The sequence below is a fragment of the Staurois parvus genome, unplaced genomic scaffold, assembly GCF_062004578.1.
Source record: "Staurois parvus isolate SC_StPar_1 unplaced genomic scaffold, SC_StPar_1.0 ptg000671l, whole genome shotgun sequence".
NCBI classification, from domain to species: Eukaryota; Metazoa; Chordata; class Amphibia; order Anura; family Ranidae; genus Staurois; species Staurois parvus.
In genome coordinates, this window is record NW_028318467.1 from 4019846 (window position 1) to 4035983 (window position 16138).

Genomic DNA, 16138 nt, shown 5'->3' on the forward strand with positions numbered 1-16138 from the left:
ATGAAGGAAGAAATCACCAAGGACAGTGATGGGGCCCTCCCTGTAAGTTCCTCTGTTGCCTTCTATATCACATTTTGTTATGTTATATACAGTGACTACAGGGGGTGTATGGGTTAACCACTGTCTGCAGGATCAGGAGGGTCATATAATTGTCCTTTGCCTATATTTCCCAGATTGTAGCTCTGATTTCAGCCTGTAAATAATAATACATGATTTCCCCTCACATTCTTTCCATTTATTGCCTAAGCTCTAGAAAGCTTATAATGAAAATATAGCCTAGATATGTAGATAGTGTACATCTGACATTTGTACTTACATGAGCTTGTTGGACATCCTATTTCAAAACCTTGGTCATTATTATAGAGTTGGCCTCCCTTTGTGTTGTTTTAACAACATCCACTCTTCTGGGAAGGCTTTCCACCAGATTTTGAAGTGTGTCTGTGGGAATTCATTCCCATTTTTTGAGGTTAGGTACTGATGTTGAATGAGAATGCCTGACTCACAATCAGTTTTTCCATTAATCCCGAAGGGGTTCAGTAGGGTTGTGGTCAGGGCTATTTGTACACCACTCCAGTTCCTCCACACCAAACTAATCAAGCCATGTCTTTATGGAACTGGCTTTATACAAAGGGGGACAATCTTACTGGAACAGAAAAGGTTCCTCCTTAAAATGTTTCAACAAGACTGGAAGTGTACAATTGTCAAACATGTTTTTGTATGTTGCAGCATTAACAGTATAGTGCTTTACTGAAAACACTTGAACGCAATCATTTGGAGAGCTGTACACATAGTGTATACACCAGTTTACAGATGCATTATTGGCTACAAGGGCGTAATGATTTGCATGACCCTACCTACTATCCTTAAAGTGGTTGTAAACTCTTATATATACCAGTGAAGTGATTGGCCTCAGGTGATACACAGAGATGAAACAAATCCTCTTACACAAGTTGTATCTGTTTATCTGCAGTCGTCTCTTCTCTACATCTGTTCAAACTGCTGAACTCATAAAGCTTGTCCAAGAGTTCATAAAAAGGGGGCAGAGAGCTGAAATTACTCTGCAGAGCTCAGTGAGGAGAGCTTTGAGAGCTGATTGGAGGAAAGGGACACCCCCCCCCTACACACAACTCACAGAAATAGAGCTGAGACTGGCAATCTTCTGGAGGTCCCTCCCCTGTCACCATTTTTCTCTTGGTGTCAGGAAAACTGATTCATGCTGATAGCAGAGAAACAAAGCAGCAGACAGAAATGACATTTAGTGCTCTTAATAGGGACATGTACACACTATATGTAGAATGATGTTTTGTTCATATTACATGTTTGAGGTTTACAACCACCTTAAATAAGGAATGAAACTCTTGGACTCAGACTTTTGATGGAAGTAATGACATTTTAGAAACCTTCTGATGTACGAATTTGCTTTATATCTCATACACTATACCTTTTCTTGCTAAATGAATGGGTAATGTGATGCCACACGCATAAGTTGACCCTTTCTAATTAACATGAAAGCAGCTGTGTATAATGCTCTGGATCTATACTATATTTATGTTAGTTTTTATGTCAGAGAGTGGAAACTATGACTAGTGAGCAACTGTCTCTATAATAATCTGCTATTCAGTCAAAAGACAAAAAACAGCGGTATCAATCCTGTACCACGATGCAGTTTTAAAACATAAGTATACATTCTATCTGAACATTTTTGGAGTGACAAAAAGTACTATTGTGGAGATAAATGGGGCGAAGGCATTTGGGTTCAAAATAAAGACAGTCATGTCCTACAATTTATAAATGATGTTTCCTATTTTTGTATTATTCTCTGTCCATTAGCCATACAGCCTCTTCTCCAATACGAAGCAGCCCAAGAACAAGTGGATTGTGGGAGTTTCTGTGGCACTTTTTCTTGTCGTCATCACTGTTGTGTCAATTTTACTTGGAGTCTACATGACCCAGAAATACACGGAAACCGTAAGAAACATTTCAACTTTTCTACGCCAAATTGAAACATACAGTATTAGTAACTGCTTAAGTTTGCTTCTGTAGAATGTTGTTCAGGAATCACACACTGTAGGCTGTTTGATTCCCCCCAATAACACTGGCCATATTTTTGTACTATAGATGGTGATGATGACACTCAGCTCTCAGGACGGGCACAACTTCCAGCAAATGATCTTAGTGAATGAACAGGAAGATGTGGCAGTCTTTGTTGTCCTCATCAATAATTATACTTCCACCATTGTTTTAGATTATAAGCAGGTATGTGGTGATCTGTGATTTCTGTTGCCAGTAGTCACATCATGTGAAAATCAGAACAAATATTTCCTTGTCAACAGAGAATTATCGGTATCCGGACTTCCAGCAGCACCATATGTTACTTATTGAGAATGGATGAGGTCCGGACTCCATCTATCTCTAACCTACTTAAGATGATGAGAATCTTCCTGAGCAATGTAAGTCTAACGGAGATACCTATAAATACAAAGTATATCCTGTGAGCAGTGACACCACTAGACATCTACTTTTTTACCATAGAAGTCCATTCCATTGACAATATCATAACCAGGGGCGGACTGACAACTCATGGGGCCCCCGGGCAATAGGGGATCATGGGGCCCCTGCTCCTTGCAGACAAGGCGCGCTGACCCATAATGCATTCATGACATGTGATCGCATTAGCCAATCAGCAGCCAGCCAGCACTGTGTAATGGTGGAGCTATAAATCGCGGCCATCTTAGAATTCTCCATTAGCCTCCGGTCATTCAAGAGAGACAGACCTGTGTGTATTAAGGGACAGAGTTAGGGCCACAGAGACTTTAGGGCCACAGAATCGTTACTCAGGGACACAGAATCGTTACTCAGGGACACAGAATCGTTACTCAGGGACACAGAATCGTTACTTAGGGCCACAGCTATCAAAGAATCGAAAATTTAAAGTGACATACACCCTTTTTTTTTTTGGTGGCTGTCGTGCACAGTTGGTGCCGCAGTTTGCCGATTGTGCAAAATAAACGGACTTTCTGCTTCACAACCACTATTGTACGTTCAAAGAGTTAAATCCATTTACACGCCGGCTGGCGGTAATATTTTTTGGGTGATTAGTGCATTCCAGTGACACAAACGTACAGTTTCCAGCCAACGGCAAGCTGCAATTGACCGATTGTGTACAATAAACTGACTTTCTGCTTCACAACCACTATTGTACGTTCAAAGAGTTAGATCCATTTACACGCTGGGTGGCGGTAATATTTTTTGGGTGATTAGTGCATTCCAGTGACATAAACGTACAGTTTCCAGCCAACGGCAAGCTGCAATTGACCGATTGTGCTAAATAAACTGACTTTCTGCTTCACAACCACTATTGTACGTTCAAAGAGTTAAATCCATTTACACGCCGGCTGGCGGTAATATTTTTTGGGTGATTAGTGCATTCCAGTGACAGAAACGTACAGTTTCCAGCCAACGGCAAGCTGCAATTGACCGATTGTGTACTATAAACTGACTTTCTGCTTCACAACCACTATTGTACGTTCAAAGAGTTAGATCCATTTACACGCCGGGTGGCGGTAATATTTTTTGGGTGATTAGTGCATTCCAGTGACATAAACGTACAGTTTCCAGCCAACGGCAAGCTGCAATTGACCGATTGTGTACAATAAACTGACTTTCTGCTTCACAACCACTATTGTACGTTCAAAGAGTTAAATCCATATACACGCCGGGTGGCGGTAATATTTTTTGGGTGATTAGTGCATTCCAGTGACATAAACGTACAGTTTCCAGCCAACGGCAAGCTGCAATTGACCGATTGTGCTAAATAAACTGACTTTCTGCTTCACAACCACTATTGTACGTTCAAAGAGTTAGATCCATTTACACGCCGGGTGGCGGTAATATTTTTTGGGTGATTAGTGCATTCCAGTGACATAAACGTACAGTTTCCAGCCAACGGCAAGCTGCAATTGACCGATTGTGCTAAATAAACTGACTTTCTGCTTCACAACCACTATTGTACGTTCAAAGAGTTAAATCCGGTTTTATTTTTGGGGTGCTTATTGAATTAAAGAGTATGTCAGACAACACGCAGAGGAGTGGCAGAGGAGGCAATGTTTCAGGAGCGAGCAGACGTGGCAGCAGAGGAAGGGGTCGAGGCAGCACTAGTCGCAGCCAGAGGCCAGTGCTCCCGGTGTCATCCAGCGGTCGTGTCTCCACCGACAACCCTGCCGTCATCGATTGGTTGACTCGGTCGTCTTCCTCTTCCCAGGTCACCTCTGACACCTACAGCAAACGGTCGGTGGGTACGTCAGACACAACCGTTAGTTGGCATGGCCCGGGAGCAAGCCCACTGAAATCACGTGTCCTCGACCTGCCCCTGTCCTTTGGTGTTCCCTCACCAAGCGAAGTATCGCATGCTGTGGGCTCAGCCCCACTGTACAGTGAGGAAGAGCTAACAGAGGGCGGTCAGGAACGGGGGGAGACATCCGCCTCTTCAGCAGCCAGGCGAAGAAGTACTGGCGAGGAGAGTGGCTCGGTAGCCGGTCTAGAGACAGGTCTGTCTCCTGACCCACACGCAGTCGAGGGGGCTAGTAGTGACGCGGAGACCCTAATTGATGATGATGAGGCTGATCGCACTTGGCAGCGTCGTCGTCATCAGGCTATTGCTTCCGCATCATCAGGAGAAGAGGGTGCCAGCTTGCCAGCGAGCAAAACAGTCGGTGGGTTGCCCAGGAGGCAGCAGGGTCGCAGCAGTGTCAGTGGAGCCAAACGGCCACGGAGTAGAGCACCAGCTCCACTGCAGCCTACCACCACGGCCAGTAGTGGTGCCGGTGTGCACGGAGGAAGTAGCAGTCAGCCAGTGAGGAGTAGCGGGGGCAAAGTTTCCTACTCGGCGGTGTGGCAATTTTTCGTCAAGCCGCCCGAGGAAGTAAACGTAGCCGTATGTCGACTATGTGGCCAGAAAGTCAAGCGTGGCCAGGGGGCCAATGTTGGGACTACAGCGTTGCGTCAGCATATGCAGCGTCGCCATTCGGTGGCCTGGGAAAACCGTGATAAAGATACGGCGGTTCTGCCTGCCCCAGCCCCCGCTCCATCACCCGCTCCGTTACTTGCTCCGTCACCCGACGTCAATCGCCCTCTATCAGCCAGTCAAGGCTCCAACACCTCTGCTGAGGGGAGTTGTCGCTCGTTGGCATCTTCCGCTCGTTCAGATGCTCCTTCTCCTGCTACTCCTCTTCACGGATTCCGTCAGCAGTCTTTCTTGGAATCCGTTTCCAAGAGACAACAGTTTGCGAGCACGCACCCGATGGTGCAGAAGCTGAACGTCCTCCTGTCCAAGTTGCTGGTGCTGCAGTCCCTCCCTTTCCAAGTGGTGGACTCAGCACCTTTCCGAGAAATGATGGCTTGTGCCGAGCCGCGGTGGAGAGTGCCAAGCCGGCATTTCTTCGCCAAAAAGGCAGTGCCAGCCCTGCATTCACATGTAGAAGAGATGGTGGGCCAGTCTTTGAGCATGTCGGTCTCTGCCAAAGTGCACGGCAGCGCCGACCTGTGGAGCTGTAACTACGGTCAGGGACAGTACTTGTCATTTACGGCCCACTGGGTGAACGTGGTGCCGGCACAGCCGCACCAGCAACTTGGACAGGTCACGCCGCTTTTGCCTCCACGTTTGCACGTCCTTGGTCCAGCAAAGATGTCCGCCTCTACCACCTTTTCTTCCGCCGTGTCCTCAGCCGCCACCCCTGTGCCAAGTCCCATTACCCGACCGGCATATCACATGTGCAGGGCGCAACGGTGTCACGCTGTGCTGCACCTGGAATGCCTTGGCGAACGTAGTCACACAGGGGAGGAACTTCTCAGTGTAATGAACAGAGAAATCGACAGATGGCTGTCTCCGCGCAAACTGAAAATCGGAACCATGTTGACCGACAACGGAAAGAACATGGTGTCTGCTCTGCGTCAAGGAAGGTTGTGCCATGCGCCATGCATGGCTCACGTGTTCAATCTGGTTGTCAAGCGGTTCCTAAAATCCATCATTCCACTGCAAGACATCCTTAAAATGTCACGTAAACTTTGCATGCATTTCAGCCATTCCTACACCGCAAAGCACACCCTCCTTGAGCTGCAGCGGCAGAACGGAATTCCACAGCATCGCCTGATCTGCGACGTTGCAACAAGGTGGAATTCAACCCTACACATGTTAGACCGCCTTTACGAACAGCGAAAGGACATCACCGATTTCCTGATGTTACAAGCGGATAAAGGTACTCCCCTGTGTAACTTAGATGTCAGACATTGGCAGCTCATGCGTGACACCTGCCGCTTGCTCAGGCCCTTTGAGGAGGCCACGCTATTCGTGAGTCGGCAGGACTATGGGATGAACGACGTCATTCCTCTGTTGCACGTCCTGGAACAAATGCTGTTAACAATGGCTGGTCAGGGTGCGGTAGACGTGGCGCACAGATCTCAACGCCACATGACCCCTGTGGGGGCAGGACAGGAAGAAGAGGAGGAGGTAGAGGAGGACATTGGTGCTCAGGAATTATTGAGTGAAATGGGTGGTTTTTCCACTCAGCGGACAGGAGTGGAGGAGCAGGAGCATCTGGTAGAGGAGGAGGAGGAGACAGAGGACCCAGACGCACCGTGGCAGTATGCTGTGGAGATGGAGGCAGGGAGTCCCTCGCATTCCTTGGCACAAATGGCCCATAGCATGCTCGGTTGCTTGCGTAGCGACAGCCGAATAATAACCATCAGACAGAGGGATGACTTTTGGCTGTCCACCTTGTTGGACCCTCGCTACCGTTCAAAAATGGTGGCCTTTTTCACACCTGCTGAGAGGGAGGCCAAAATAAAGTACTATAAAAACCACCTATGTAGTCAGTTGGTCTCTGCCTTTCTGCGCCAACGTCCATCCTCAGACACTGTGGGCCCTGTGCGCTCGCGTTCCGCTGCCATGGCAGCAGGGGAGGGCTGGGGTGGTAGGAGCAGTGGCAGCTCCACCAGCAGCGGCTGCCTCAGTCTGCAGTCGATGATGAGTAGCTTTCTTCACCAGCGCAGTGAGGAAACTACTAACCAGCCGCAGCAGCAGCAGCATCAGGTGGACCTGGAGCAGGACCTCAAACAACAGGCTTGGGCCTACTTGGACAGCACCCTGCCAACCGAGGTAGACAATCCCCTTGACTACTGGGCAACGAAACTTGACCTTTGGCCCCAACTAGCTGAATTTGCCCTTGAAAGGCTGTCATGCCCGGCCAGTAGCGTGGCATCGGAGCGCGTGTTTAGTGCGGCAGGAGGTATTGTAACTCTCCACCCAAAGTGTGGAGAGACTCACGTTTGTGAAAATGAATCAGGCGTGGATTAGTCTGGATTTCAAACCACCAGTTCCTGACACAACTGACTAAATCCGCCATGAATCATGCCCCAAACATGTTATGAGGGACAAATGGAAGACCTCCACCTGATCCGTACATTTGTATATATATTTTATTGAGAGGCTGCTGGTCGGCCGACTCATGTTTTGCACATTTTTAATGACTTATACTCTGCAGGTCGGGCCCCTCATGAATTGGTGTTTTTAAATTATTTATACGTCGCTGGACGACTGTCACATGAATTTAAACTTTTTAATTATTTATAGTCGACCAGTTCCAGACCGATGGAATAGCAATTTTTTTAAATATTTATTTGACACGTGTTGTCCATCTCATCAATGAGGTGGACTGTTTATTTATTGGCCACGGTTTGGCCCCCGCCTGTTTCTTACATTGTTAACTTGTTGTATCGGTCATGGTTTGGCCACATGTTTGGTTGTCTTGTTAAGATTTTCTGTAATGTACACAGTTACGCTTGACTTGTCGACTTTCCACAATCTACTAAGGTATAGCATCGCATCAAAGTTTTTTTTTTTGGTCTAAACCATTTCTTATAATGTCAATTTGTAGGATACGCCGCTGTAAGGCGACCTACTTTTTTGTCACTGTGTAGACATCTATTTATAGGCCGATGTTTGGCCAGAAAGATATATTTAGTAATAACCTAGCTGTTCAAGCCGCTCACTGAACACCTCGGGAATTGCTTTGTATATCTGTTGCCTTAGGGGCCGCTGTCTGGCGACATAATTTTTTGTCACTGTGTAGACATCTATTTATAGGCCGATGTTTGGCCACAAAAATATATTTAGTAATAACCTAGCCGTTCAGGCCGCTCCCTGAACACCTCGGGAATTGCTTTGTATATCTGTCGCCTTAGAGGCCGCTGTCTGAACAGCTCATGAATTGCTTTCTATATGTGTCGCCTTTGAGGCCGCTGGCTGGACAGCTGATGAATTGATTTGTATATATGTACTTATTGTCCGCTGTCCGGACAGCTCATGAATTACTTTTTGTATATAGCCTTCCAAACCACTCTCAGAATAAGTCATGATATTCATGCTGTGTATAGCCTTATAGGCCAATGGTCAATCAAGTCATGATTGTTATAGTGTGTATAGCCTTATAGGCCGCTGTCTTTACAACTTTATAATTCCATGCAGTATATAGCCCTATCGGCCACTTTCTGGCATCCAGTTGCTGTAGCCCCCATCACCACACTGTGCCACGGGCCCCTGTACCGCCTTCTCATACTGCTGCCAGATCCATCCTCTGCCATGTGCGTCTTTGTCGTCTGCTCACGCTGCTGGGTTCCAGTTTTAAACCTAGGCCTGTGTATGGCTTCCGAATACTGCTGCCTCCACCGCCACCCTGCGCCATGTGCCTCTGTCGTCTGCTCACGCTGCTGACGGCTTCCGCTTTTTAACCTAGGCCTGTGTATGGCTTCCAAATACTGCTGCCTCCACCGCCACCCTGCGCCATGTGCCTCTGTCGTCTGCTCACGCTGCTGACGGCTTCCGCTTTTTAAACTAGTCCTGTGTATGTCTTCCGAATACTGCTGCCTCCACCGCCACCCTGCGCCATGTGCCACTTTCGGGTCTCCTCACACTGCTGCCAGGTCCATACTGATTCATGGCCCCCCTGTACCGGCTCCTCATGAACTTGGTTCAGCGGGTTTGCATCACTTAACGGCAAATCGTTGACAAATGCTGGGACGTTCAGTGTTGTGCGCATTAAGCCAGACACCAAAGGGCAGCACAGACCTGTTATTACTCGCTCAAGCATGGCTGAACAAAACCAGTCTCTACCACAAATTGGACCCAGACCTGCCCAGGGTCTCGTAACTAGATTGCACGGAGGAGTAGAGTCCGTTATCGGAATTAAATAGACAAAACGCCACACCATTTCCAACACTTATTCCAGAAAAAGGAACAACCCGTTTCATATACGGCCCGTAGACGTTTCACGTCTGCCACATTCAGTCGATTTAAGACGCAAGCTCCACTTCCTGTGGTCTCTGACCGTCGATATACCTTTAAGTGTCAGCTTTGAAGCTATATTCCCTCCGGAGCACTGACACTGGTGCCCTTCCGTCAACATGCCTTTAAGTTTCAGTTTTCAACCATATTCCCCACAGAAGCCAAACTCTTGGGTATCCCAGAAGCTGCTCAGCGGGTCAGGGCAATAAAGCTCCCGGTTCGCAGGTTGTTCCGTCTTATGGATGGAAGTACGACGGTATATGATCTTCTTCGCACCCACGGCATTACCTCATAAAATTTCTGCATTGCATCTGCAATCACAACGCTGACTTCCCGGATCGCCACTCAGCCATTGGACTCTTGATAGTCGTCTCCCCACACTGCTGCTGGGGGGACTTTTTAACCTAGGCCTGTGTATGGCCTTCAATTGAAGCTGCTTCCGCTCCGCCACTCTGCCATTGGACTCTTGATAGTCGTCTCCCCACGCTGCTGCTGGGGGGACTTTTTAACATAGGCCTCTGTATGGCCTTTAATTGAAGCTGCTTACGCTCCGCCACTCTGCCATGGGCCTCTTGGGTATCCCAGAAGCTGCTCAGCGGGTCAGGGCAATAAAGCTCCCAGTTCGCAGGTTGTTCCGTCTTATGGATGGAAGTACGACGGTATATGATCTTCTTCGCACCCACGGCATCACCTCATAGAATCTCTGCATTGCATCTGCAATCACAACGCTGACTTCCCGGATCGCCACTCAGCCATTGGACTCTTGATAGTCGTCTCCCCACACTGCTGCTGGGGGGACTTTTTAACCTAGGCCTGTGTATGGCCTTCAATTGAAGCTGGTTACGCTTCGCCACTCTGCCATTGGACTCTTGATAGTCGTCTCCCCACGCTGCTGCTGGGGGGACTTTTTAACATAGGCCTCTGTATGGCCTTTAATTGAAGCTGCTTACGCTCCGCCACTCTGCCATGGGCCTCTTGGGTATCCCAGAAGCTGCTCAGCGGGTCAGGGCAATAAAGCTCCCGGTTCGCAGGTTGTTCCGTCTTATGGATGGAAGTACAACGGTATATGATCTTCTTCGCACCCACGGCATCACCTCATAGAATCTCTGCATTGCATCTGCAATCACAACGCTGACTTCCCGGATCACCACTCAGCCATTGGACTCTTGATAGTCATCTCCCCACACTGCTGCTGGGGGGACTTTTTAACCTAGGCCTGTGTATGGCCTTCAATTGAAGCTGCTTCTGCTCCGCCACTCTGCCATTGGACTCTTGATAGTCGTCTCCCCACACTGCTGCTGGGGGGACTTTTTAACATAGGCCTCTGTATGGCCTTCAATTTAAGCTGCTTACGCTTCGCCACTCTGCCATGGGCCCCTGTACCGCCTCCTCTTGCTGCTGCCAGGTCCAGAGTGTGTCATGGGTCCCTGTACGGCCTCCCATTGCTGCTGACTTCATCGCCAGACTCTGCCATGTGCCACTTTCAGGTCTCCTTACACTGTTGGTGGGTTCCATTTTGTGATAGGGTGCTGTATGGCCTTCCATTGCTGCTGCCTCCACCGCCACCCTGCGCCATGTGCCTCTGTCGTCTGCTCACGCTGCTGACGGCTTCCGCTTTTTAACCGAGGCCTGTGTTTGGCTTCCGAATACTGCTGCATCCACCGCCACCCTGCGCCATGTGTCTCTGTCGTCTGCTCACGCTGCTGACGGCTTCCGCTTTTTAACCTAGGCCTGTGTATGGCTTCAGAATAATGCTGCCTACACCGCCACCCTGCGCCATGTGCCTCTGTCATCTGCTCACGCTGCTGCCAGGTCCATACTGATTCATGGCCCCCCTGTACCGGCTCCTCATGAACGTGGTTCAGCGGGTTTGCATCACTTAACGGCAAATCGTTGACAAACGCTGGGACGTTCAGTGTTGTGCGCATTAAGCCAGACACCAAAGGGCAGCACAGACCTGTTATTACTCGCTCAAGCATGGCTGAACAAAACCAGTCTCTACCACAAATTGGACCCAGACCTGCCCAGGGTCTCGTAAGTAGATTGCACGGAGGAGTAGAGTTCGTTATTGGAATTAACTGTGAGGGACTTTTAAACCTAGGCCTGTGTATGGCCTTCAATTGAAGCTGCTTCTGCTCCGCCACTCTGCCATTGGACTCTTGATAGTCGTCTCCCCACGCTGCTGCTGGGGGGACTTTTTAACATAGGCCTCTGTATGGCCTTCAATTTTAGCTGCTTACGCTCCGCCACTCTGCCATGGGCCCCTGTACCGCCTCCTCATGCTGCTGCCAGGCCCGTAATCTGCCATGGGCCCCCGTACCGACTCCTCATGCTGCTGCCAGGCCCGTAATCTGTCATGGGCCCCTGTACCGCCTCCTCATGCTGCTGCCAGGTCCAGAGTGTGTCATGGGTCCCTGTACGGCCTCCCATTGCTGCTGTCTCCATCGCCACACTCTGCCATGTGCCACTTTCAGGTCTCCTCACACTGCTGGTGGGTTCCATTTTGTCATAGGGTGCTGTATGGCCTCCCATTGCTGCTGCCTCCACCGCCACACTGTGGCTCCACACTCTGGTTTTGGCCCCGTGACTGCCCAAATGAGTGAAGTGTGCGGTGATTCTAAGATCGACGGCACTCATCTGCATGTCATACTGACTGACAGTATTATTTCTCTTCCCCAGCAGACTCCAAGGGCATTTAAATTAAAGGTACAGTGTTCTGCACTAATATAAAGGCTCTCTGAAGCCTAGAAACACCCTTTTTATAAGTTAAATTCGCAGCGAATATATTCGGCTCGAAGCGAATTTATTCCGCGAATTCGGCGAATCAGCCGAACCAAATTTTTGAATAATTCGCTCATCTCTAAATATTATAGTAACTGCTAATCTCCTGGGGGGTTTTTCACAGACAATTTCTAAAGTTGTTCAGAATTGAACAACAACAATCCAGTCATAGTAAAGTCAAATCAATGTCATAATCAACTGAAGTCCAGCACATTTCACGAGTTTGTAGGGTCCCCCTTCATCAAAGTTGAAGATGATCAATGAAATTAATTCTTTACCAATAAGCTGGCAACACACCAGAGACAGGAGAAGACGTTTCTTCTTAGTGATAACCAGTTTATCCCTCTGGATCTTTCTGGCTATATTGGTTGTGAATAGAATTCCTTTAGCACCTTCTAAACACTAATGAAGTGACCCCTTTCAAATGTGTCTAAAGAATGTGATTTTTCCCCACATCGGCTGGCAAAATTCTACCCTTCCCTATCTTCTTTGTGTTGGAGAGAGTGTGGCCAACCTGGTACTATCCTCCACATCTTCTGGTCATGCAAAAATCTAATAAGCTATTGGAGGAAAATATTCAATATTATAGCTGACCTCTCAGGTGTGGTATCAACTCCAGATCCTGCATTAGCACTCTTACACGTAGGAATAGACAACTTTCCACATTCATCCAGATTAGTTATTACACATATGTTAATGGAAGCAAAACAAGTCATAGCTAGACACTGGAGAAACCACCTTTCCCCTAACCCCTTGGAAGTCTTGGCACAAGTCAGTCTCAATTATCAATATGAGCAAATTTTAGCTATCAGGTCAACCTCTTGGAACCCATTCAATAAAAATTGGAAAGTTTGGGTTGATTGGTATAAATGAAACATTATGTAAAGTATTGTTGGTTTGCGTTCTTACCTTAGTGGCTACTATGATACTTTGGTGACATACAACTCTGCACTTTCTCGCACCCTTTGTTTTCTTGTTTTCCCGTTCTCATAAATTTCTCTTTCTTTGTTTTTTTGTTTTGTACCTAATGTTTTGTGTCTTGCTGGGTGCTTTCTTGTAACTCAAATGTGAATATGTATATTCTTGCATGTGCTTGTGATTTACACTACCCAAATGCTTCCTTTACTCTGTATTCGAAAAACTTTGAATAAAAAACTTAATGGAAAAAATATGTGATTTTAATAAAAATTAGTTGTGTACTTTACGCAACCTTTTTGTTGTTTTCCTCAATGTAACAATAGTTGACCCGAGATACAAGCCCTTGTCCTTAGGGAAACTCTCTTTTACCAAATAGAATATTTACCCAGGATACCTACCTGGACATAGTGATTCAGCACTTTGCCACCTTCCTTCATGTTGAATTTGTTCATACATAACTGGATGATGGATGAAAGATTATTACTATCAACATTCTTTACTTCTATAGAACACTCCACCGAACAACAAAATAACCTACAATATTACACCAGTCAAAGAAGCTAATCTGGCCCATTTGGGAATGAATATAAACATTCTCTGCAGCGATGTTCCCATCTACTGGTCAACAACAATGGTAAGGTGCTTATTATATATTTCACTTTATGGGCCAAACCATAGTCAACATAAGAGAGTGTTGCTTATGGACGTAAAAATATCAAGTCTCTCTAATTGCACGACTCTCCAAAGATCAGACCAACCTACATTCATACATTCAGGATAATAAAAAAGTGATGAATCAACAGTTCACTTGATTTTTATACTGGCCACCAGAGAGAACATTTGCCAGTCTGTATATTAAATATAATAATAAAAAATGGAAGAATAGGCATGTGAGCAGTGAAAAGTATGACAAAAAGACTTTCAAGTAAAGCTTACTAGATTTCATAGCTCTCGTGTTTTCTATTTTAATATGATAATCTTTTGCAGGTGATTTAAACAAAAACTCTTCGATGAAGGAAGTGAGAAAATAAGTAATAATGATAAGTCTAATTTTCTTTACAGATGAGTCCAGAAAAGAGGAAACAAAGCAGCCATGTTACTATTACCATTAAAACATCAGACACAACGATAGTCATTCGGGTATAAGAGACATGGAGAGCACTACCATCTGTACAATGGAATGAAAACTTTTATATTCCTCACTATTAATTAAATGTTGTCTGTATATAAGCTTGCTAAAAAACACAGCTGTCACCAGGAGAAGGGAAAATTGGTATCAAAGATCTCAGTAACAGCTGTGAAAATGGGATTTCCCCACACCCTTTCTTGTTGTATTCTATCATTCCTCAGGCAGGATGGGAAATCTATACAGCAAGTCAGCAATCAGTTGGCTGTGATCTACCCTGCCATGTGATGAGTGGATCTCAGCCATGTCATGCTGCCACCTCCTGTCCTCACCTTCAGTCTTTCAGAACTTAGATTCAGCAGCAGTGCTCATTGCAGACCTGAGGGAAGCCCTAGGTTCCTCCTTGTCTCTAATGTGTCATATGACACAACTAACCAGAGACCTGGGAGGATGTCCTTTGCTTTGCCAGGTGCAGCTGCATCTGGGGTCTGGTGAGTACATTTCAGGAAAGGAGGGAAGGGGGAATTTGTGCTGGGGGCTATTTTAGCTAAGGGGGAGATGTTTGTACTGGAAAAGAGTATTTTTGTGAAGGGAGATGTGTGATGTGTACCAATGACCCCTAGACTTTTCCTACTTACTCCTGACCCCTGCATTATTTACTCTGGACCTCCACAATCTCTGTGTTACACACTGTTGACCCCTATGCTCTCTGTTACGCCTGACTCTTGCACTCTATGTTACACACTACAGTTTCCTGCATTTCTACTTTAAACACTACGAAAAAAAAAATATATGCAAAATACGAATGCAAAATGTGACAATGAATTAAAGTGTTTATTCACCAAGGCCAGATGTCTGCCAAGCAAAATAGGTGAGTTAGAAGCTTTGGTGCATGAAGAGAACTAGTATTTAATTGGTATTGCTGAATCTTGGCTTCAGTCTTCACATGACTGGGCCATTAATATTCCTGGCTATGTTCTCTTTCGGAGAGACAGTGTAAATAGGAAAGGTGGTGGTGTCTGTCTCTATGTGAGAAGTGATCTCAAAGCGAGTGTAAAAGAGGACCTAGTTGATGGAGAGTGTGATGAGGCTGAAGCATTATGGGTGCAACTGCACCTGTGTAAGGTAATCATTGGAGTTTGTTATAGGCCACCCAGTGCTAATGAGGAGGTGCAGGAGTAATAGCCCTGCAGGAACAGTTAGAGGGCAAAAATTAATAAACCAATTACAAAACAACAGTTCCTAGTGGCCCCAACTAGGAATGATGCTCTGCTGGACCTGGTGATCTCTAGCCATGCAGAGCTTATTACTAATGTCTATATAAAAGAACATCTGGGTAGCAGTGACCATAACATGTTTTCATGTATTGTTAGCAAACGCATACAGGAAAAATAAAAACATTCACTTTTAAGAGAACAAATTTTCCAAGGCTGAAAGCTGCTCTCCAAGACTTAGACTGGGAGGGAATATTGGCATCGATGAACACAACACAGAAATAGGAGTTCTTCAAAAAGACTGTATGTGAACATACTGCAAAATACAGTATATTCCCATGGGCAACAAGTTTAAAAATCAAACCTATGTGGCTTACGGCCAAAGTTAAAAAAGTTATAGATAATAAGAAAAGAGCTTTTATTAAATATAAAAATGAAGGAACACAATCATCATTTAAATATTACAAATAATATAACAGAATATGTAAAAAGGAAATAAAGGCCGCAAAGATTGAAAAAGAACAACAAATTGCAAAAGATAGCAGGACAAACCACCAAAAAGTCTTCAAATATATTAATAGTAAAAAGGTCTTGTCCGAGCATGTAGGCCCTTTACAAAATAATCTACAGTGGGTGACTGGGGACAAAGAGAAGGCAAATTTATTAAATACTTTCCTCAGCTCTGTGTATACAAAGCAACTTGGGGAAGCTCATGTCCATAATGGGCATGGCATTGACACAGCCTCAAATGATCCACATTGG

At 46.1% G+C, this 16138-nt stretch overlaps 1 protein-coding gene across 1 annotated transcript; it reads left to right on the top strand.

Moving 5' to 3' along the window:
• LOC149447762 (surfactant protein C-like) lies at window positions 1-14182 on the top strand. The gene is made up of 6 exons (XM_089652078.1): window positions 1-42; window positions 1831-1968; window positions 2119-2256; window positions 2334-2450; window positions 13545-13670; window positions 14099-14182. Exons 1-6 carry the CDS (start codon window positions 1-3, stop codon window positions 14180-14182), a joined length of 645 nt encoding a protein of 214 aa, XP_089508204.1.
• The last annotated feature ends 1956 nt before the right edge of the window (window positions 14183-16138 follow it).